General features: G+C 43.2%; 1 protein-coding gene across 1 annotated transcript; it reads left to right on the top strand.

The window, feature by feature from the left end:
• Positions 1-9859: 9859 nt before the first annotated feature.
• On the top strand, positions 9860-23399 carry LOC129859740 (uncharacterized). Its single transcript, XM_055929851.1, has 5 exons — positions 9860-10188; positions 20889-21431; positions 21870-22030; positions 22195-22327; positions 22543-23399. Exons 1-5 carry the CDS (start codon positions 10024-10026, stop codon positions 22873-22875), a joined length of 1335 nt encoding a protein of 444 aa, XP_055785826.1. The 5' UTR covers positions 9860-10023; the 3' UTR covers positions 22876-23399.
• Positions 23400-24547: the final 1148 nt, after the last annotated feature.

Below are 24547 nucleotides of genomic sequence, written 5' to 3'. Positions count from 1 at the left end.
GCATGACACAAGTCATTTTTCCAACAATTGTTTACAGATTATTTAAACTATAATTCACTGTATCACAATTCCAGTTGGTCAGAAGTTTACATACACTAAGTTGACTGTGCCTTTAAACAGCTTGGAAAATTCCATAAAATGATGTCATGGCTTTAGAAGCTTCTGATAGGCTAATTGACATCATTTGAGTCAATTAGAGGTGAACCTGTGGATGTATTTCAAGGCCTACCTTCAAACTCAGTGCCGCTTTGCTTGACATCATGGGAAAATGAAAAGAAATCAGCCAAGACCTCAGGCAAAAAAATTGTAGACCTCCACAAGTCTGGTTCATCCTTGGGAGCAATTTCCAAATACCTGAAGGTACCATGTTCATCTGTACAAACAATAGTACGCAAGTATAAACACCATGGGACCACACAGCCGTCATACCGCTCAGGAAGGAGACGCGTTCTGTCTCCTATAGATGAATGTACTTTTGTGCGAAAAGTACAAATCAATCCCAGAACAACAGCAAAGGACCTTGTGAAGATGCTGGAGGAAACCGGTACAAATGTATCTATATCCACAGTAAAATGAGTCCTATATCGATATAACCTGAAAGGCTGCTCAGCAAGGAAGAAGCCACTGTTCCAAAACCTCCATAAAAAAGCCAGACCACGGTTTGCAACTGCAGATGAGGACAAAGATTGCCCTTTTTGGAGAAATGTCCTCTGGTCTGATGAAACAAAAATAGAACTGTTTGGCCATAATGACCATTGTTATGTTTGGAGGAAAAATGGGGAGGCTGGCAAGCCGAATAACATCATTCTAACCGTGAAGCACGGGGGTGGCAGCATCATGTTGTGGGTGCACTTCACAAAATAGCTGGTGCACTTCACAAAATAGCCTGGCATCATGAAGCAGGACAATTATGTGGATATATTGAAGCAACATCTCAAGACATCAGTCGGGAAGTTAAAGCTTGGTCGCAAAATGGGCCTTCCAAATGGACAATGAACCCAAGCATACTTCCAAGTTGTGGCTTGGAATGGCTTAAGGACAACAAAGTCTAGGTATTGGAGTGGCCATCACAAAGCCCTGACCTCAATTCTATAGAAAATTTGTGGGCAGAACTGAAAAAGCATGTGTGAGCAAGGAGGCCTACAAACCTGACTCAGTTACACCAGCTCTGTCAGGAGGAATGGGACAAAATTCACCCAACTTATTGTGGGAAGCTTGTGGAAGGCTACCCAAAACGTTTAATCCAAGTTAAACAATTGAAAGCCAATGCTACCAAGTACTAATTGAGTGTATGTAAACTTCTGACCCACTGGGAATGTGATGAAAGAAATAAAAGCTGAAATAAATTATTCTGACATTTCACATTCTTAAAATACATTGGTGATCCTAACTGACCTAAGACAGGGAAACTTTACTTGGATTAAATGTCAGGAACTGTGAAACTGATCTTAAATGTATTTGGCTAAAATGTATGTACATTTTCAATTTCAACTGTAGTTGGGTTTAAGACCAGAGAAACTGGAGGAATTATCCAGGTCCTCAATGAGCCCCTTCAAGGTTGAAGATTGAGGACTCAAGAGAACTTGAGTCAATAGCATACATTGGTACTTTTGTCTTTAATCCCTTAACTTTTAGGCCCTTCATTGTTTATGGTTCATTGAATAAGCATGGGAAACAGTGTTCAAACCCTTTACAATGAATATCTGTGAAGTTTTTTGGATTTTTACAAATTATCTTTGAAAGACAGGGTCCTGAAAAAGGGACGTTTCCTTTTTTGCTGAGTTTATTTACTCAAAACATATATGGGGGATTGGAAATGATACAGACCATTACATTGATAGAAGCCACAATCTATCTGCAATATTAAAGTTACGGTTGCTATGACATCACTCACAAACACATCTTCCCGTCTTAAGTCAGGTTCATCATACACAAACACACACACTTCTCCTCTCCTATATCCGCTCTCCACCGCAGCCAGGCCTTCCCACAATCCCCCAAGGGTTTGACCTATGACCCGAGAGAGGTGTATTCTGGGTAATGTTGTTTTCATAACTCCTACAACCCTGGCTCTACAAACACACAGGACCACAGAACATACACACACACACACACACACACACACACACACACACACACACACACACACACACACACACACACACACACACACACAGATCTGCAGTCAGAACTAGTCTAGGTAGATAAATACTTCTCAATACCACACACAGACACCCCATGACTCCCTCTCCTAACAATGTGTTGATCAGTGTGGTCAGTTTATAGTAAAATGTGGATAATGGTTATCAGGGAGACCGTAACTAATAAGAAAAACAATGCTGTTTCCCCGTCATTTTACTGATTTGTTTTCTTTCAGTTAAACCGATACCGATTACAAATGAACTTCATGTTTGTACGACATACCTAATCTTTATGTAATTAATTTAATGTTAACAATTCAATGGCCATAATAAAATAGATATGGTGACAGAGGGCAGCCTTGTTTTAAGCCTCTTAGCAATTCAAAGTTGTCAGAAGTAACCGTTATTTATTATTTCAGAAATTCATAAGTTTGATAAATCTATATTGGAATGCCTTCAGACGAGGGGTTTTCCTCATCTGAAAGGAATCAATTGCCAACCATAGTTCATCATGTGTAATTACACAAAAACTGTGTTGAAGATAGTTTAATTAACATAATTTTTTGGGGGAGATGGGAATACATTTTGTAATATCCAAGTGAGGTTGAAGAAACTTGACAAAATAACATTTGTTGAAAATATTTTACGTCATTCAAAATCTCTGTTGGTGAGAAGGATTTCTCCATGTTTGTAAAAAGAATTGTAGGTTATTTTTGGTAGCAGTTCTATATTGAAGGTTTCGGGAAAGGTTGGTGCATTTTTGCCATTCTCCATCCAATTTGATGTCTTTTTAGATAAATGAAACTGATCTTTCCTGAATAAATTCCTCAAACTCCTTTTGTTTTGCTTCTGGATTATTCAGTGCTTCTGTATTACTTTTATTTACACCATTGACGGATACCGTTTTTGGGATGAAAATGTAATTGAATTGCCTCTAAGGGCACACGTAAAGGCATCCCATATCATACGTGCTTACACTGAACCTGTATTGTGCAAGAAAAAGTATGTTATTCCTTTGTTTTTGTTAAGAAAGTAGTCAGTCAATAAACCCTGGTTAAATTTCCAATAGAGAGGGCTATAAAATGATGGTCGGATCGCATTCGATCCTCAATCGGTACTTTTTTCACTTTTGGCACCATATACAAGGATACCATAAAAAAATCTATCAGACTAGATTGATTAAGCCTCCTCCTGTCACGATCGTGTGGAGGATTGACGGACCAAAACGCAGCAGTAGGAAAATAAGCCATATTCCTTTTAATGAATATGAAGGCAAAACAAAACAAAAACACTTATACACTAAACAAAACAAGAAAACGATCGTGAAGCTAAGAACGAAGTGCACACACATGCTACAAACGTATAACATAGACACAGCTAGACACATGCACTCAACACAAACCCATACACTACACCCAACACCCCCTTTACCATATAACCACCCAAAACCTATAAAACACAAACATTCCCCATGTCACACCCTGACCTAACTAAAATAATAAAGAAAACAAATAATACTAAGGCCAGGGCGTGACATAACCCCCCCCTTAAGGTGCGAACTCCGGGCGCACCATTACAAAGTCTAGGGGAGGGTCTGGGTGGGCTTCCTTCCACGGTGGCGGCTCCGGCACTGGTCGTGGTCCCCACCTCACCACAGTCACTAACCGCCTCCTTAGCTTCCTCCAAATGACCCCCCTCCACATTAACCCCACTGAATTAAGGGGCAGTTCCGGACTAAGGGGCAGCTCCGGACTAAGGGGCAGCTCCGGACTAAGGGGCAGCTCCGGACTAAGGGGCAGTACCAGGGTAAGGGGCAGCACCAGGATAAGGGAGAGCACCAGGATAAGGGAGAGCACCAGGATAAGGGAGAGCACCAGGATAAGGGGCAGCTCCGGACTGAGGAACGGCAGCTCCGGACTGAGGGACTGCAGCTCCGGACTGAGGGACTGCAGCTCCGGACTGAGGGACGGCCCATGGCTGGCTGACAGATCTGGCTGCTCATGGCTGGCTGACGGATCTGGCTGCTCTTGGCTGGCTGACGGATCTGGCTGCTCATGGCTAGCTGACGGATCTGGCTGCTCATGGCTAGCTGACGGATCTGGCTGCTCATGACTAGCTGACGGATCTGGCTGCTCATGGCTAACTGACGGATCTGGCTGCTCATGGCTGGCTGACGGATCTGGCTGCTCATGGCTGGCTGACGGATCTGGCTGCTCATGGCTGGCTGACGGATCTGGCTGCTCATGGCTGGCTGACGGATCTGGCTGCTCATGGCTGGCTGACGGATCTGGCTGCTCATGGCTGGCTGACGGACCTGGCTGCTCATGGCTGGCTGGCGGATCTGGTAGATCCTGTCTGGTTGGCGGCTCTGACAGATCCTGTCTGGTTGGCGGCTCTGGCAGATCCTGTCTGGTTGGCGGCTCTGGCAGATCCTGTCTGACGAATGGCTCTAGCGGCTCCTGACTGACGAACGGCTCTGACGGCTCGGGACAGACGGGCGGCTCTAATGGCTCGGGGCAGACGGATGGCTCAGATGGCGCTGGGTAGACGGATGGCTCAGATGGCGCTGGGTAGAGGGATGGCTCAGATGGCGCTGGGTAGACGGATGGCTCAGATGGCGCTTGGCAGACGTCCAGTTCAGGCATCGCTGTGCAGACGACAGACTCTTGCCGGCTGAGGCGCACTGTAGGCCTGGTGCGTGGTGCCGGAACTGGTGGTACCGGGCTGGGGACACGCATCTCAGGGCTAGTGCGGGGAGCAGGAACAGGGCATACTGGACCCTGGGAGCGCACATTAGGCCTAGTGCGTGGTGCCGGAACTGGTGGTACCGGACTGGGGACACGCATCTCAGGGCTAGTGCGGGGAGCAGCAACAGGACGCACAGGACTCTGGGGACACACAGGAGGCTTGGTGCGTGGTTTATGCACTGGTGGTAAAGGGCTGGAGACACGCACCATAGGGCTAGTGCGTGGAGGAGGCACTGGTGGTACTGGGTAGGGGCGGGGAGGTGGCGCCGGAAATACCGGACCGTGCATGCGTACTGGCTCCCTTGAGCGCCGAGCCTGCCCAACCTTACCTGGTTGTATGCTCCCCGTCGCCTGACCAGTGCGGGGAGGTGGAATAACCCGCACCGGCCTATGTAGGCGAACCGGGGACACCATGCGTAAGGCTGGTGCCATGTACGCCGGCCCGAGGAGACGCACTGGTGACCAGATGCGTTGGGCCGGCTTCATTACATACGGCTCAACGCTCAGTCTAGCCCGGCCGATACGTGGAGCTGAAATGTACCGAACCGGGCTATGCACGAGTACAGGAGACACCGTGCGCTCTACTGCGTAACACGGTGTCTGCCCGTACTCTCGCTCTCCACGGTAAGTACAGGGAGTAGGCGCAGGTTTCCTATCTGACTTCGCCACACTCCCTTTAAGGCCCCCCCCAAGAAATTTTTGGGTTGTACTCACGGGCTTCCAGCCTTGTCTCCGTGCTGCCTCCTCATATCGCCTCCTCTCGGCTTTAGCTGCCTCCAGCTCTTCACGAGGAAGGCGATATTCTCCCGGTTGTGCCCAGGCCCCTTACCATCCAGTATCTCCTCCCATGTCCAAGAATCCTGTGTAGGTGGGTCCTGTTGCCGCTTTACATGCCGCTTGGTCCTGTATTGGTGGGTAATTCTGTCACGATCGTGTGGAGGATTGACGGACCAAAACGCAGCAGTAGGAAAATAAGCCATATTCCTTTTAATGAATATGAAGGCAAAACGAAACAAAAACACTTATACACTAAACAAAACAAGAAAACGATCGTGAAGCTAAGAACGAAGTGCACACACATGCTACAAACGTATAACATAGACACAGCTAGACACATGCACTCAACACAAACCCATACACTACACCCAACACCCCCTTTACCATATAACCACCTAAAACCTATAAAACACAAACATTCCCCATGTCACACCCTGACCTAACTAAAATAATAAAGAAAACAAATAATACTAAGGCCAGGGCGTGACACCTCCAAGTATATTTGACGAGATCTGCGTTTTTAAGCTTCCAAATATCCGTAAATTCTTAACGCGTCTATAATATTCGGAATCTCTTTGAGAGCCAGAGGGTGATAGTTGATAAGTAATATGATTGCCTTTAAAATTGATGTACTTAAAACATCTATTGGAATCCCCTACCATTACAATAGAGTTATTTGTTTCTAAGGAGACTAATTCGATTATTATAAATATTTTGGATTGTCATTATTCGGTCCATATAAATGTATGAGCCATAACTCTTCATTATCCAGTAGCATATTCAAGGCAATCCATCTTCATTGAGGATGTGATTTAACGGATTGTACCTGAAGGTCCAAATTGTTTTTGAATCGGATAATAACACTAAAACTTTCGATTTTTTTATTAACCCATGACTGAAATAGATTTTACCATCCCATTATTTTTTCCAGGCCACACACATCAAAAGATTTGGAATGAATTTTCTGAAGACAACAAATATGGTAATCCTTCTCCTTTAGCCATATAAAAACGACTCTTCTTTTGGATTGATGAAAAGCTGTCTTTTAAAAAGCATATTGAGGAGTTAGTTAAGAAGCTGAGAATAAAATGGTCTTCTTCTCTATAAAAATGGGCTTCTTCTATAGAAATAGGTCCTGCCTATCACTAAAAAAGTAGAAAGCAGATTATTCAGTCATCGTTCCTATTGGTCGTAAACTATGGCGCCATCATATATATGAACGCAGCTGCCACTTCATTAAATGAGTTAGATGCAGTTTATCATAGCACACTGCGCTTTATTACGGGCGACAATTTTAGTATTCGTCACTGCATTGTTTACCAGAAGGTTCGTTGGCCCTCATGTAGGTTGCTACATTGCTATGTTTTCATTTATAAAAGCCCTTTTACAAAAAGGCCTACTGTACCTAACATCATTACTAAACTTTAGACATACTAGTTGCTACACCCAGTCTCAGGGATCGCTAAGTCGGGAAATGAATTTGGTCTCAACCGAGTTAACTAAAAGCAGATGTATCTTTCTTGCACCTTATTTGTGGAACAATCTTCAAAATGTTCTTAAATTGTATGCTCTGCTGCTTCTAGGGCAATTGAGAAAACTAACTGAGCACCGTATTACTGATGAATGTGGTTTTTTTATGACCGGGTTTTTCTTTCTACTTGCATTTTATGTAATTCAGTGCTCATCTGTAAGAGACCTTGGTCTCAGTCTGACTCCCTGATAAAATAAAGGTAAAAGAAGGTTAGGGTTAGGTTTTAAATCACATTTTCAGAAGAGAAATTGTAGAAATGGGCAGGGTTTATGACTGCGGCCATAGACGCTAGTGACGACCAATTTACAGCTCTTGATGTTTGTCACTGAATGACGTATGCCACATTCACGTGCTGGTAGGAATTAGAAAACTCTGAAATGTCATAGTGAGCAATTTCAAATATGATTAAACCAGTCACATAGATGAAAGACCGCATCCTTGCGAAGAATGTGGCAAATGCTACAGAACGAAGGTATGCTTGACCAGACATTCCAAGTGTGCACTCAAGGAAACCAAATTACTGTAAAGTCTGTGGCAAATGTTTTGAAAGAAAGGAAGACTTGGCGAAACATACAGAGATACATACAAGAGAGAAATTATATTGCTGCAAAGACTGTGGCAAATACGTCAACCAGAAACTAAATTTAACGATACACATGATATCTCACAGATTGGGGAAACCTTATATTCCTGCATAGACTGTGGAAAATGCTTCACTCGATCACAGGGCCTTAGAATTAATAAGACCATACACACATGGAAGAAATCATATAGGTGTCCAATATGCAATAAATGCTTTGCCTTCCATAGCTTTTTAAAATACCATCAGACTGTTCACACAGGGGAGAAATGTTATAGTTGTCGCCCCCCCCCCCTTGGGTTGTGTCGTGGCGGAGATCTTTGTGGGCTATACTCAGGCTTGTCTCAGGATGGTAAGTTGGTGGTTGAAGATATCCCTCTAGTGGTGTGGGGGCTGTGCTTAGGCAAAGTGGGTGGGGTTATATCCTGCCTGTTTGGCCCTGTCCGGGGGTATCGTCGGATGGGGCCACAGTGTCTCCCGACCCCTCCTGTCTCAGCCTCCAGTATTTATGCTGCAGTAGTTCATGTGTCGGGGGGCTAGGGTTAGTCTGTATTATCTGGAGTATTTCTCCTGTCTTATCCGGTGTCCTGTGTGAATTTAAGAATGCTCTCTCTAATTCTCTCTCTTTCTGTCTTCTTTCTTTCTCTCTCTCGGAGGACCTGAGCCCTAGGACCATGCCTCAGGACTACCTGGCCTGATTGATGACTCCTTGCTGTCCCCAGTCCACCTGGCCGTGCTGCTGCCCCAGTTTCAACTGTTCTGCCTGCGGCTATGGAACCCTGACCTGTTCACCAGATGTGCTACCTGTCCCAGACCTGCTGTTTTCAACTCTCTAGAGACAGCAGGAGCGGTAGAGATACTCTGAATGATCGGTTATGAGAAGCCAACTGACATTTACTCCTGAGGTGCTGACCTGTTGCACCCTCGACAACCACTGTGATTATTATTATTTGACCCTGTTGGTCATCTATGAACATTTGAACATCTTGGCCATGTTCTGTTATAATCCCCCCCCGGCACAGCCAGAAGAGGACTGGCTACCCCTCATAGCCTGGTTCCTCTCTAGGTTTCTTCCTAGGTTCTGGCCTTTCTAGGGAGTTTTTCCTAGCCACCATGCTTCTACACCTGCATTGCTTGCTGTTTGGGGTTTTAGGCTGGGTTTCTGTACAGCACTTTGAAATATCAGCTGATGTAAGAAGGGCTTTATAAATACATTTGATTTGATAGTAGACAGAGTGGCAGTTGCTTCTTTTTGAAAGTAAACTTGAGAAGGCATATGAGATGCTTTCACAACAAATAGTAAACTGTCATTGTGTCATCATTTTCTGTATATTTTTTTTCTGTGTTATCACAACATGAATACGTTATGAATACATGAGTAAAGGTGCCAAGGTCTGAACTCAGTGGGCCCCTTGTTTGTATATATTTGAAAATGAAATAATTTGTAAAGTCTTCTCTTTTTACTTGTGACAACACAACACTACAGATGAAGCAAGAAGGTTACAACTTGATAGTGCCCCTGTGTTGAGGGAAAAACATCAGAACCAGATTTCTTACAACATTCTACCTTCAACTTGTGTGTCCTCCAGGACACTGCTGGCTTCAGTTAGCCCACACCACTGTGTATTACTCATAATATTTCGTGATTTCTTAAGACTGCAGTCCCTGCGACATTTGCGACACTGTCCTCTATATGTACAGAAAGCCCACCAAAACTGCTATTTGTTTAAAATACAGTATTTAAATATGTCACATCTGTTTTTGACTGAATTCATCAAAGTACATATCTTGTTTTATTAAAAAAAAAAATAATGGATGTCATTTGAATGCCTCCGTTTCCGTTATTGTACATGAGTACTATGATGGATAACATTGGACATGTTTGATCATATCTTTATTCTTTGGTGTGGTTGGTTGGTTAAAATACTGAGATCTGCATCCTATTCCTAAACTGTTCGTCTTGTTAAGTTAAAGTAAATCAGATTTATTCAAGTACTTTTTTTGTGGACAAAAATATTGCATAATATGTTCGCTATAACATTTTGCATTAGCAGTAAAACTTTTATTTTGAAATTCATGTGAAAATACTACCGGAAGTTCAACCTGGTGTTGTTCTAATCTACCTGCAACCGAGTTCACGACCGAAACGCCCATTGCACGTTAGAACCTTATATACCCCAATGGTTAGAAATCATGTTTGATTTTGTCCATTTGTGAGAAGCTCTTCAACGGTTGAAATATATTAAAATGGCTGATGAAGACAAGCTTCAGCCGTTAATGTTTCTTATGACCTATATGCTGATGAAGCGCCGAAGAGACATAAACAACGCGGATACACAGAGACTCAATGAGGTGAAGAGACGTATCCGCCACAGACAGTACTTCTTCCAGAGGCAGAGGCGAATGCTCATGGTACTGTAATCTGATCAAGCTAAACCAAGCAATTTATATTAAATTGCATTGGACTGCGTTCCATACACGAATAGCTAAACGCACACGCATAAACAAAGCAATAAACTCTGTGTCACATAAGACGTTCAACCATGTTTCTCAAATGTCTAATTTCGAAGTGGTTGTAAACGTTAAAATTAAGAGGTGTTTAAGATTATGTATAGGCATTAACCCCCCGAATGGTGAAGGTTTTGGATAGACTTTAAACGAAAGTCTCAAAAGCAACTTTATATTGCTGGATTCAGACATGCAACATTTTGCACCAGATGCAGATACTTACTAGTCCACAATGACCTAGCAAAACTTACTTTAACAGCGCCCATAAGCAATAAATCACGAGAGCGTATGGTATATGGCCAATCAGTGGTAATTTTAGCATGTAAATCTTGGAGGGACAAACCATTTTTTTATTATTTTTTTTAGATGCATGCCAGCATGGCACAACACTAAACAATACATTAATTGCACTATAACGGTGACAAACGGTGCCCACAAACTGTTAGGGCCTACAGTGCCTTCGTAAAGTATTTAAATCAAATTGAATTTAAAAAAAATGCTCCTCAATCTACACACAATTACCGAAAATGACAAAGCAAAAATAAGTTTAGAATTTTTTGCTAATTTATAAAAAACTATCACATTTACATACGTATTAATACCCTTTACTCAATACTTTGTTGAAGCAGTGATTACAGCCTTAAGTCTTCTCGGGTATGACGCTACAAGCTTGGCACACCTGTATTATGCATTCTTCTCTGCAGATCCTCTCAAGATTTGCCAGGTTGGATTGGATGGGGAGTGTTGCTGCACAGGTATTTTCAGGTCTTTCCAGGGATTTTTGATCGGGTTCAAGTCCGGGCTCTGGCTGGGCCACTCAAGGACATTCAGAGACTTGTCGCCGAAGCCACTCCTGCGTTGTCTTGGCTGTGTGCTTAGGGTTGTTGTCCTGTTGGAAGATGAACCTTCTCCCAGTCTGAGGTCCTGAGCTCTGTGGAGCAGGTTTTCATCAAGGAACTCTCTGTACTTTGCTCAGTTCATCTTTGCCTCAATCCTGACTAGTCTCCCAGTCCCTGCCTCTGAAAAACATCCCCACAGCATGATGCTGCCACCACCATGCTTCACCCTCGGGATGGGGCCAGGTTTCCTCCAGGCGTGACGATTGGCATTCAGGCCAAAGAGTTCAATCTTGGTTTCATTAGACCAGAGAATCTTATTTCTCATGGTCTGAGAGTCTTTAGGTGCCTTTTGGGAAACTCCAAGTGGGCTGTTGTACCTTTTACTGAGGAGTGGCTTCCATCTGGCCACTCTACCATAAAGGCTTGATTGGTGGAGTGCTGCAGAGATGGTTGGTCTTCTGGAAGGTTCTCCCATCTCCACAGAGGAACTCTGGAGTTCTGTCAGAGTGACCATTGGGTTCTTGGTCACCTCCCTGACCAAGAACTTTCTCCCCTGATTGCTCAGTTTCTTTGGGCGGCCAGCTCTAGGAAGAGACTTGGTGGTTCCAAACTTCTTCCATTTAAGAATGATGAAGGCCACTGTGTTCTTGGGGACCTTCAATGCTGCAGAAATGTTTTGGTACCCTTCCCCAGATCTGTGCCTTGACACAATCCTGTCTCGGAGCTCTACGGACAATTCCTCATGGCTTGGTTTTTGCTCTGACGTGCAATGTCAACTGTGGGACCTTTATATAGACAGGTGTGTGCCTTTCCAAATCATGTCCAATCAATTGAATTTACCACAGGTCGACTCCAATCAAGTTGTAGAAACATCTCAAGGATGATCAATGGAAACAGGGTGCACCTGAGCAAAATTTGTTGTCTCATAACAAAGGTTCTGAATACTATTTTTAATAACTTTGCAAACATTTCTAAAAACCTCTTTTGGCTTTGTCATTATGGGGTTTTGTGTGTAAATTGATGAGGATGTTTTTATTTATTTAATACATTTTAGAATAAGGCTGTAACGTAACAATGTGGAAAAAGTAAATGGGTCTGAATACTTTCTGAAGGCACTGTTCATAAAGATGTCTCAACAGCAGAGCTTTCATTTCAGCACCATGGAGTGAATCCTTACCACCGCTAGAACTGGCTATTGGCGGAGCCTTGTCTGGCAGCGAAACAGTTAATTTAGCCTCATTTACCGCCTTTAAAAAAAACATAGCTGATATGGTTGGCTTGCTTAAACAAAATGTGGTTTCTACTGACAATTGAGATGTATAAACTATGGTATAAGGGGACGACAAGCGGATAAGAGGTCTGTAATTTCGATTAAGACATTAATGAGCGAGCTAGGACGGACGTAGTCAATATTTATTCAGCACTTTTGAAATGTACAGCGACAGAATTCAGAACATGGGCCGTTCTTACAGTATTCTCCCTGTACACCGTCAGAACCGTAGGATAAATAAAGGGGGCATATAAGCAGACAATGAAAACTCTTACAATATTCAATAATTATATTTCTCTTAAACAGGCTATAGGCTAAATGTGCACCAAGTCACAACAGTAGGCTAAGTTATGAGGGGGAAAGGGACCAAATTATTAGGGTGAGGCACATGGGCTACTAACAGCTTACTGCACAACATGCACTTAGTATTACTTTCTTAGCTACAGTATACATATCTCCCTGGCATATTACATAATTTATGCACCAGCATACAAGACATCTTTGGACTCAACTTGTTGTGCTGTGCTCACTTGAACAGGAAGGTGGCGCGGCAGTCCTTCTTGGGCACATTTTTGTCATCAAAGTCTGCCATTATCTGGATTTATGGTTCTTTCAAGACAACTGGGAACTCGGAAAAAAACAGGGTTGAATCATGACATCAGTGATCTTCAGGTGGGAACTCAGGCCTCTTTCTAGAGCTCCCGACTAGGAAATTCCGAGTTGGATGACCATTCAAAACCTGGTTTACCCAGTCAGAGCTCGTTTTTCCCCCCAGAGTTCCCAGTTGTCTTGAACTCACTGAAGTCTGAGATTTCCCAGTTCTGAGTTTCTAGTTGTTTTGAACGCAGCAGGAGTCATGCTGGAATGACAGCATGGCCAATGTATTCAACCTTTTCTGGCCCATGGTGTGTTGCGAGTGAATGTTTATCCTTTTTAGCATGGAAAAGAGACCCTTAAACCCAGACTTGAACCACACATCCTCTCCACTGAATAGCAGGCTTGTGACTGCTTTGAAAAGCTTGTAGTTAACCACTGATTGCTCCCAAACCACTCATTGTTGAATTTGCGATGTCCAACTTGTTGTGTAATGTTTGTGTCCAATGGCCGATGAGCACCGATAGGTTTTATATATAATTTGTCGACTTGATTCATGAAGATGACTGCTTGTCTAGCTTGCTAGCTAAGATTTTTAAAGTATGATGTTGACATGATCAGTCCAATCAAAGATATTGTAGGTATAACGTGATTTGACATCATTTTATCTGTGGCCAATGACCTTGATCCTCATTGGATGGAAACTTCTAATGTAAATCTATGGCAGCACCCAACGGGCTTGAATTTTCGAGTTCTTCCTGTAGATTTTGCGGCGACGTAGTGTCCCCATGAGTGACAGAACAATGAGCCAATCACGGCGCAACTAGAGAACATTACCAACCCCTACGCTCCGTATTTTCCGCTGGCTGCCCCACCACCACAGAATGCACTGAGCTAGACTGAAACAACTGCATTTTGGAGCTGCCTTACTCAAGAAAGCAAAAACCATGTTTGTATGCGGCTTTATTAACTCAATAAAATATTTTTTTATATATACATTGTTTGCAAACTGATATGTGACATGTATTAATGCCGAAATAACATGCAAAAAAAAAAAAGATATACATATACAGTACCGGTCAAAAGTTTGGACACACCTACTCCTATTCCGAAAGACTGCAAAGAACCCATTACTCCTGCCAATAGTCGACCAATTAGTCTACTCCCTACTCTCAGTAAGATATTGGAGGGTATTGTGAGTAGACAAATGTGGGAGTACATGGAAAAGAATGATCTGATTACAGCCAATCAGCATGCTTATCGCAAAAACCATTCCACTACCACTGCATTGGTTGACATGACTGACCAGTGGCTCAATGCTATGGATAATGGCACGTTTGTGGGTGTACTATTTTTAGATTTCAGTGCAACATTTGATTTAGTGGATCATGAAATCATTTTGACAAAATTAATGCATTATGGTTTTAAGGAGGTAGCATTGAATTGGGTACAGTCATATCTAACTGACAGGAAACAATCCACCTATATCAATGGTTCATTTTCTTCCCCTCGTGTGTTTAACTGTGGAATACCGCAGGGCAGCTGCCTTGGGCCACTTATTTATTTAATATATACCAACCTTAGTTGAAACTCAAGCTACTATATTTGCAGATGATACTACAATTTATGCAGCAAGACAATCGGTTCAACAGGTGCAGCAAGCTTTACAAGGAGATTTGGAGAATATCAGGGAGTGGGTTTGCCAAAACAAACTTGTTTTAAACACCAAGAAAACCAAAGTTATGTTGGTCTGTTCAACTAGGAAAAGGCCAAAACAGCATGGGATACAATTAAATATGGGAGGAGTACAAATTGAAGTGGCAGAAACCAAACTATTGGGAGTGCAGGTAGACAACAGCTTATCACGGTCGTCTCAAATAACTAATCTATGTAAAAAAAAAATATATATTAAAACAGCTTCCATTATCAGAAGGATAGCTAAATATTTACCAGGAAAAATTCTTCAGCAAATAACACAAGCATTAATTGAGAGTCCGGTGAACTACTGTTCTGTGGTCTGGGGAAATGCATCATCAAGTGAAGTTAGGAGGATGCAGAATGCACAGAACAAAGCAGCAAGGATTGTTTTAAGGTGGAGATATGGTTCTTCTGTTGCAGTCATGCGCAGTGTTCTTGGTTGGTCATCAATCGACAAGATAATTGAAAAAAACATGCTTATTTTATTTCATAATATACATAATTTAAAACGGCCAAGTTCTATTCACAACAGTATTCAGTTGGTAAGAGACAGACATTCAGTATATACTAGGAATAGATTGTCCACCATCTATGCGTTATCCAGACAGAAAAGAGAAATAGGCAAAATAACATTTCGATTTAGAGCAATAAAGAAATTGAATAAATTAACTGAGCAAACTAGAAACCTTTCAATATATAAATTTAAACATTATTTTAAAACTATTTAAATATAATACATAGAAATGTTGTGGGACTTTAGTAGATGAAGAATCAATATTTTTTAGATTGAGTATTTGTTGGGTCATTATGTTAGTATATTATGTATGTTTGTAATAGTGTGTTATATGTGAAAATGTGTTTGTATTATAAATTGTATTTTAATGTTTAAGGACTATTGGAAGATTAGTCCAAATGGGGACTAAAAGAGATCCCCAAAAAATAAAAACCTACTGATTTAAAGGGTTTTTCTTTATTTTTACTATTTTCTACATTGTAGAATACTAGTGAAGACATCAAAACTATGAAATAACACATATGGAATCATGTAGTAACCAAAAAAGTTTTAAACAAATATTATCTATTTGATATTATTCAAGGAATGCTTTTCCAACAGTCTTGAAGGAGTTCCCACATATGCTGAGCACTTGTTGGCTGCTTTTCCTTCACTCTGCGGTCCAACTCATCCCAAACCAACTCAATTGGGTTGAGGTCGGTTGATTGTAGAGGCCAGGTCATCTGATGCAGCACTCCACCACTCTCCTTGGTCAAATAGCCCTTACACAGCCTGGAGGTGTGTTTTGGGTCAAAACAAATGATAGTCCCACTAAGCGCAAACCAGATGGGATGGCGTATCGCTGCAGAATGCTGTGGTAGCCATGCTGGTTAAGTGTGCTTTGAATTCTAAATAAATCAGTGTCATCAGCAAAGCACCCCCAGACCACCTCCTCCGTGCTTCATGCTGGGAACCACACATGCAGAGATCATCCGTTCATCTACTCTGCGTCTCACAAAGACATGGCGGTTGGAACCAAAAAATCTCCAGTTTGGACTCATCAGACCAAAGGACAGATTTCCACCGGTCTAATGTCCATTGCTCATGTTTCTTGGCCCAAGAAAGTCTCTTCTTCTTATTGGTGTCCTTTAGTAATGGTTTCTTTGCAGCAATTGACCCTGAGGGCCTCATTCACGCAGTCTTCTCTGAACAGTTGATGTTGAGATGTCTGTTACTTGAACTCTGTGAAGCATTTATTTGGGCTGCAATCTGAGGTGCAGTTAACTCTAATGAACTTATCCTCTGCAGCAGAGGTAACTCTGGGTCTTCCTTTCCTGTGGCTGTCCTCGTGAGAGCCAGTTTCATCATAGAACTTTATGTTTTTTTTTTGACTGCATTGACTGACCTTGATGTCTTAGTAATGACGGACTGTCATTTCTCTTTGCTTATTTGAGATGTTCTTGCCATAATATGGACTTGGTCTTTTACCAAATAGGGCTATCTTCTGTAAACCCCCCTACCTTGTCACAACACAACTGATTGGCTCAAACTCATTAAGAAGGAAAGAAATTCCACAAATGAACTTTGAACAAGGCACACCTGTTAATTGAAATGCATTCCAGGTGACTACCTCGTGAAGCTGGTTGAGAGAATGCCAATTTTGTGCAAAGCTGTCATCAAGGCAAAGGGTGGCTACTTTGAAGAATCTCAATTATAAAATATATTTTGATTTGTTTAACACTTTTGGTGACTAGATGATTCAATATGTGTTACTTCATAGTTTTGATTTTCTACAATGTAGAAAATAGTAACAATAAAAATATATATATATATATATATATATACACACACACACACACAGTACCAATCAAAAGTTTGGACACACCTACTCATTCCATTTTTTTTTTATTGTTATATACAGTGCTGTTAAAAAGTATTTGCCCCCTTCCGGATTTCTTATTTTTTTGCACATTTGTCACACTTAAATGTTTCAGATCATCAAACAAATGTTAATATTACACAAAGATAACCCACGTAAACACAAAATGCAGTTTAAGTGATGATTTTATTTATTAAGGGAAAAAAGCTATTTGATCATTCATGTGAAAAAGTAATTGCCCCCTAAACCTAATAACTGGTTGTGCCACCCTCAGCAGCAACAACTGCAATCAAGCGTTTGCGATAACTGGCAATGAGTCTTTCACATCGCTGTGGAGGAATTTTGTCCCACTCTTCTTTGCAGAATTGTTTTAATTCGGCCACATTGGAGGGTTTTCGAGCACGAACAGCCTTTTTAAGGTCACGCCACAGCATCTCAAGCGGATTCAAGTCCGGACTTTGACTAGACCACTCCAAAACCTTAATTTTGCTTTTTTAAGCCATTCAGAGGTGGACTTGCTGGTGTGTTCTGGATCATTGTCCTGCTGCAGAACCCAAGTGCGCTTCAGCTTGAGGTCACGAACTGATGGCCGGACATTCTCCTTCAGGATTTTTTTGGTAGAGAGCAGAATTCATGGTTCCATCAATCACAGCAAGTCGTCCAGGTCCTGAAGCAGCAAAGCAGCCCCAGACCACCACACTACCACCACCATATTTGACTGTTGGTATGATGTTCGTTTTCTGAAATGCTGTGTTACTTTTACGCCAGATGTAACGGGACGCACACCTTCCAAAAAGTTTAACTTTTGTCCTGTCAGTCCACAGAATATTTTCCCAAAAGCCTTGGGGATCATCAAGATGTTTTTTGCCAAAAGTGAAATGAGCCTTTATGTTCTTTTTGGTCAGCAGTGGTTTTCGCCTTGGAACTCTGCCATGGGTGCCATTTTTGCCCAGTCTCTTTCTTATGGTTGAGTCATGAACACTGACCTTAACTGAGGCAAGTGAGGCCTGCAGTTCTTTAGATGTTGTTGTGGGTTCTTTTGTGACCTCTTGGATGAGTCGTCGCTGCGCTCTTGGGGTAATTTTCGTAGGCCGGCCACTCCTGGGAAGGTTCACCACTGTTCCAAATGTTCTCCATTTGTAGATAATGGCGCTCACCGTGGTTTGCTTTATAAATGGCTTTGTAACCCTTTCCAGACTGATAGATGTCAATTACTTTGTTTCTCAGCTGTTCCTGTATTTCGTTGGATCGTGGCATGATGTCTTGCTTTTTGAGATCTTTTGGCCTACTTCACTTTGTCAGAAAGGTTCTATTTAAGTGATTTCTTGATTCAACAGGTCTTTCAGTAATCGGGCCTGGGTGTGGCTAGTGAAATTGAACTCCGCTTTCCAAAACATGGGATTAACCACAGTAAATTCATGATTTAACAAGGGAGGGGCAATTAATTTTTCACATAGGGCCATGAAGGTTTGGATAGCTTTTTTCCCTTAATAAATACAAGTATCAGTTAACTGCAGTTTGTGTTTACTTGTGTTATCTTGGTGTAATAAAATAATAATAATTGATAATCTGAAACATTTAAGTTTGAAAAATGTGCAAAAATATAAGAAATCAGGAAGGGGGCAAATACTTTTTCACGGCACTGTATGTGAGAATGCTGTTTATCGACTACAGCTCAGCGTGCAACACCACAGTGTCCACAAAGCTCATAACTAAGCTAAGGACTCTGGGACTAAACACCTCCCCCTGGAACTGGATCTATATATATATATGTGTGTGTATATACAGTCTATCACAAAAGTGAGTACACCCCTCACATTTTTGTAAATATTTGAGTATATATTTTCATGTGACAACACTGAAGAAATGACACTTTGCTACAATGTAAAGTAGTGAGTGTACAGCTTGTATAACAGTGTAAATTTGCTGTCCCCTCAAAATAACTCAACACACAGCCATTAATGTCTAAACTGCTGGCAACAAAAGTGAGTACACCCCTAAGTGAAAATGTCCAAATTGGGCCCAATTAGCCATTTTCCCTCCCCGGTGTCATGTGACTCATTAGTGTTACAAGGTCTCAGGTGTGAATGGGGAGCAGGTGTGTTAAATTTGGTGTCATTGCTCTCACACTCCCTCATACTGACTGGTCACTGGAAGTTCAACATGGCACCTCATGGCAAAGAACTCTCTGAGGATCTGAAAAAAATAATTGTTGCTCTACATAAAGATGGCCTGTGCTATAAGAAGATTGCCCTAGACCCTGAAACTGAGCTGCAGCACGGTGGCCAAGACCATACAGCGGTTTAACTGGACAGGTTCCACTCAGAACAGGCCTCGCCATGGTCAACCAAAGAAGTTGAGTGCACGATGCTCAGCGTGCACTCAAACCAGACGTTGTTTTTGGGAAATAGACGTATGAGTGCTGCCAGAATTGCTGCAGAGGTTGAAGGGGTGGGGGGTCAGCCTGTCAGTGCTCAGACCATACGCCGTACACTGCATCAAATTGGTCTGCATGGCTGTCGTCCCAGAAGGAAGCCTCTTCTAAAGATGATGCTCAAGAAAGCCCACAAACAGTTTGCTGAAGACAAGCAGACTAAGGACATGGATTACTGGAATCATGTCCTGTGGTCTGATGAGACCAAGATAAACTTATTTGGTTCAGATGGTGTCAAGCGTGTGTGGCGGCAACCAGGTGAGGAGTACAAAGACAAGTGTGTCTTGCCTACAATCAAGCATGGTGGTGGGAGTGTCATGGTCTGGGGCTGCATGAGTGCTGCCGGCCCTGGGGAGCTACAGTTCATTGAGGGAACCATGAATGCCAACATGTACTGTGACATACGAAGCAGAGCATGATCCCCTCCCTTCGGAGACTGGGCCGCAGGGCAGTATTCCAGCATGATAACGACCCCAAACACACCTCCAAGACGACCACTGCCTTGCTAAAGAAGCTGAGGGTAAAGGTGATGGACTGGCCAAGCATGTCTCCAGACCTAAACCCTATTGAGCATCTGTGGAGCATCCTCAAACGGAAGGTGGAGGAGTGCAAGGTCTCTAACATCCACCAGCTCCATGATGTCGTCATGGAGGAGTGGAAGAGGACTCCAGTGACAACCTGTGAAGCTCTGGTGAACTCCATGCCCAAGATGGTTAAGGCAGTGCTGGAAAATGATGGTGGGCACAAAATAATGACACTTTGGGCTCAATTTGGACATTTTCACTTAGGGGTGTACTCACTTTTGTTGCCAGCAGTTTAGACATTAATGGCTGTGTGTTGAGTTATTTTGAGGGGACAGCAAATTTACACTGTTATACAAGCTGTACACTCACTACTTTACATTGTAGCAAAGTGTCATTTCTTCAGTGTTGTCACATGAAAATATATACTCAAATATTTACAAAAGTGTGAGGGGTGTACTCACTTTTGTGATATACTGTATACACATTTTTGCTAAACAGGTGGGGCTCAAAACGGGCCCCACCTGCCCTGAATGACAGGTCACCACTGTGGCCAATATGCCACGGCTAAGGGCTGTTCTTAAGCACAACTTAACGCGTAGTGCCTGGATACAGCCCTTAGCCGTGGCATATTGGCAATATACCACAAACCACCAAGGTGCCTTATTGCTATTATAAACTGGTTACCATCGTAATTAGAGCAGTACAAATAAAGGTTTTGTCATACCCGTGGTATAGGGTTTGATATACCACGGCTTTCGGCCAATAAGCATTCAGGGCTTAAACCACCCGGTTTATAATACTGATTTGTATCACTGATGAAAACAAAGACCCCCCCCCCCCCCCCCCTCTGTCTCTCCCTCTTTCTCTCTCCAGATGCTGACAGCTCGAGGCTGTAGCTGTGACATCCGTACCCGACCCTGGACCAGCACGGAGTGCACTGATTGGTGGGAGCGGGTAGTGATGACTGAGTTCCAGCCCTCTGATTGGCTGGAGAAGTTCCGCATGAGCCGGGAGACCTTCTTCTTCCTTTGTGGCAAGCTGAAACCCCGCCTGGCTCGCCAGGACACCCACTTCCGCCGGGCGCTTCCGCTGGAGAAGCGTGTGGCGGTTGCCCTGTGGCGGCTGGCGTCCAACATTGAGTACCGCACCATCAGTGGGCTGTTTGGCGTGGGCAGCTCCACGGTGTGTAAGTGTGTGAGGGACGTGTGTCACGCCATCGTCACACTACTCCGGCCCGTCTACCTATGCTCGCCCAGCGTACAGGAAGTGGAAGACTCTGCACATCACTTCCTATCTCGCTGGGGCTTCCCTCATTGCGTAGGTGCCGTGGCAACCCTCCACACTGCCATCCTCACGCCGTCCGCTAACGTGGCCAACTACGCCAACCCAGACGGGTGGCTCTCTGTGGTCTCCCAGGTAGGACAGGACCTCTGCTGCAATAAATAGCCCGGGCTTTTATTTGCTTCAATCGCTGAACACAGACAGCTTTTATTAGAGACAGGCTTCTATTTGAGCCAAGCGTCTATTTTTGCTCAATAAAATGTTGAAAAGACGTCGTTTATTTTGACCAGTATGACCAAGATAAACATTAGAATAACATCATTCGCAGATCAGACTTGCAAAGACTAGACTGCCTATCATAAACCCCCGATTTTGCGGTTCAGCACCATGGAGAGCGTGTGCCGATAACAATTCATTTAGACACACATTTGCTGAAATGTGTGTCGATGCCCGGCTATTGAAAGGGACAGGTGGCTATTTGAGACTCGGCATTTAATTGAAGTTTTACAGTATATGGTTGTGTCTGACTGCCTGTCTGTCTGTGAGATAGTAACACTCCTATCTGTCTGTTAGGTGGCTGTGAATGGGCTGGGTCAGTTTTGGGACGTCTGTGCTGGTTTCCCTGGCAGCACTGAGCCGACAGCCATCTTGCAGAACTCAGCACTTTGGGCGTCGGCCTCTGAGGGCGTGCTGTCACCTGACCCACCCCCGAGCTTCATGGGAAAGCCCCTGAGGTATCATTGATATTATTATTATTTCCCTTTTTAGATAGTGCTATCATTGTTACTTGTATAAGTATGACCAAAGTAGTAGTCCAGTGCTACAATTATTATTGTTATCCCTCTGGTGACCTGTGTCCTACCAGCTAAATTGACTGAGAGCACATTATCTTGTCCAGATATGTGTTGTTGGGGGAGCCAGGGTACCCCCTCCAGCCCTGGCTGATGAAGGCCTATTCCAAGAAGAAGGAGGAGGATGATGTGGAGGAGGAGGAAGGAGGGCTCGCGGAGGCCCGGAGGGCCTTCAACCAGGCAGGTTTTATTTTCAACAACGCAAAACAGAATCACTCATGGATTAAACTCAAAGTAGTAACGTGTTTTAAAAAATCCCAATTTCAGTGAACATTTCAGCTAAATTTACACATTAGACTGTAATAGACCCAGAGTTTTGCTGCAGTAAATAATAATAATAATAAAAAAAATAAGTTTATCAACGTTTAACCTGGTTACTTTGTCTCCTGCTGTAGCGATTTGTGCGGGCGTGGCGTGGGGCGGCAACGGCGCTTCTTCGCCTGCGGGCGCGCTGGCAATGCCTGAGCAAGAGGAACGACTGCAGCCTAGACGTGGTACCCACCATGATCTTGGCCTGCTGCATCCTGCATAACGTGTGTGAGGCCCATGGAGATTTGTTCCGGGGGGAATGGCATGGTGAGGTGACCAAGGGTGAGAACCCCCAGCCTGGTCACACTACGGCCCGCGCCCCCTCTCCCCCTGGAACTTCAGACCACCTCCAGGGTGAGGAGGTCAGAAAATTGTTCTGTGACTACTTCCAGCAGTCACAACTACAAATACAGGACTAATGGAATGGACAGTGTTGTGATTGGGAAAGAGGGGGGAAAAATATAGAATTGTCCACAAGATTCTCACGACTGTATACATAGCCCTGACCAGCATTCCAGTCACTGTTCCTACAATCTCTATCAGCATGTATTCATAAAGCATCTCAGAATAGTAGGTAGTGCTGATCTAAGATCAGCTTGGCCTTTTAGATCATAGTGAACAAGATTATATGGACAGGGGGGACCTGATCCTAGATCAGCACTCCTATTCTGAGATATATTCTGTATATGAGCCCTCTCTCTCGTGCAACTCCTCTCTGTTCTGTTACTGTTTTTGGGGTGTTGTTCTCTCGTAGGTTGTTAGTGTGTCTAGTTGTGTAGCTCAGTGTTCATGTGCATGTGGTGTATATAGTCATGCTTTTTATTGATGCACAATACAAGTTACATTTTCTGTTCTGTCTTTCACTACATTTGTATCTACGGTTACACTGACATTGTTCTATGCTCTGATTAAAAAATAAATAAATACAACCTTGTTCTAGCTACCTAGTACCTACACTGCACTTTTTGTAGCAGTAAATAAGATCTATGGTCTCCAATCTCCTACTCTCCCTCTACTGGAAGAAATCCTAGGGGAAACACTTCCAGCTAACGGAGCTGCCCTCTTAGCAGAGAATGTGGACATTCTTGTCTTTCTGAAAAATAACTTTCAAATAGAATGACTGTCACTGAATATAAGCTGACGATGAGCAGGCCTACAATGCATTCGGAAAGTATTCAGACCTCTCTACTCTTTCCACATTTTGTTACATTGCAGCCTTATTTAAATAATAATTATCCTGATCAATCTACACACAATAACCCATAATGACAAAGCGAAAACAGGTTTTTCTGAATGTTTGCAAATTTATTACGAATAAAAAACAGATACCTTATATACATAATTATTCAGAAGCTTTGCTATGATACTTGAAATTGAGCTCCGGTGCAGCCTGTTTCCATTGATCATCCTTGAGATGTTTCTACAACTTGATTGGAGTCCACCTGGGGCAAATTCAATTGACTGGACATTATTTGGAAAAGCACACAGTTGACAGTGCATGTCAGAGAAAACACCAAGCCATGAGGTTGAAGGAATTGTCCGTAGAACTCCGAGACAGGATTGTGTCGCGGCACAGATCTAGGGAAGGGTACCAAAAAATGTCTGCAGACTTGAAAGTCCCTTAGAACACAGTGGCCTCCATCATTCTTAAATTGAAGATGTTTGGAACCATCAAGACTCTTCCTAGAGCTGGCCACCGGGCCAAACTGAGCAATTGGGGGAGAAGGGCCTTGGTCAGGGAGGTGACTGAGAACCCGATGGTCACTCTGACAAAGCTCCAGAGTTCCTCTGTGGAGATAGGAGAACCTTCCAGAAGGACAACCATCTCTGCAGCATTCCAACAAGCAGGCCTTTATGGTAGAGTGGTCATGCGGAAGCAACACCTTAGTAAAAGGCACATGACAGCCTGCTTGGAGATTTGCCAAAAGGCACCTAAAGGACTCAGACCATGAGAAACAAGATTCTCTGATCTGATGAAACCAAGATGCAACTTTGGCCTGAAAGCAAAGCATCACATCTGGAGGAAACCTGGCCCCATTCCTACGGTGAAGCATGGTGGTGGCAGCATCATGCTGTGGGGATGTTTTTCAG

The sequence above is a fragment of the Salvelinus fontinalis genome, chromosome 7 (genome assembly GCF_029448725.1).
Source record: "Salvelinus fontinalis isolate EN_2023a chromosome 7, ASM2944872v1, whole genome shotgun sequence".
In the NCBI taxonomy this organism is placed as follows: domain Eukaryota; kingdom Metazoa; phylum Chordata; class Actinopteri; order Salmoniformes; family Salmonidae; genus Salvelinus; species Salvelinus fontinalis.
The sequence above is the reverse complement of the archived record's forward strand: the minus strand, read 5'-3'. Positions and strand labels throughout refer to the sequence as shown.

What these genes read in the sequence shown, in the direction of transcription:
- LOC129859740 (XM_055929851.1), top strand. Translation starts at nt 10,024, where the DNA reads ATGGCTGATGAAGACAAGCTTCAGCCGTTAATGTTTCTTATGACCTAT. An exon ending in TTCATGGGAAAGCCCCTGAG is followed by an intron (nt 22,031 to 22,194) that starts GTATCATTGATA and finishes TATCTTGTCCAG; the next exon opens with ATATGTGTTGTTGGGGGAGC. An exon ending in CCCGGAGGGCCTTCAACCAG is followed by an intron (nt 22,328 to 22,542) that starts GCAGGTTTTATT and finishes CTCCTGCTGTAG; the next exon opens with CGATTTGTGCGGGCGTGGCG.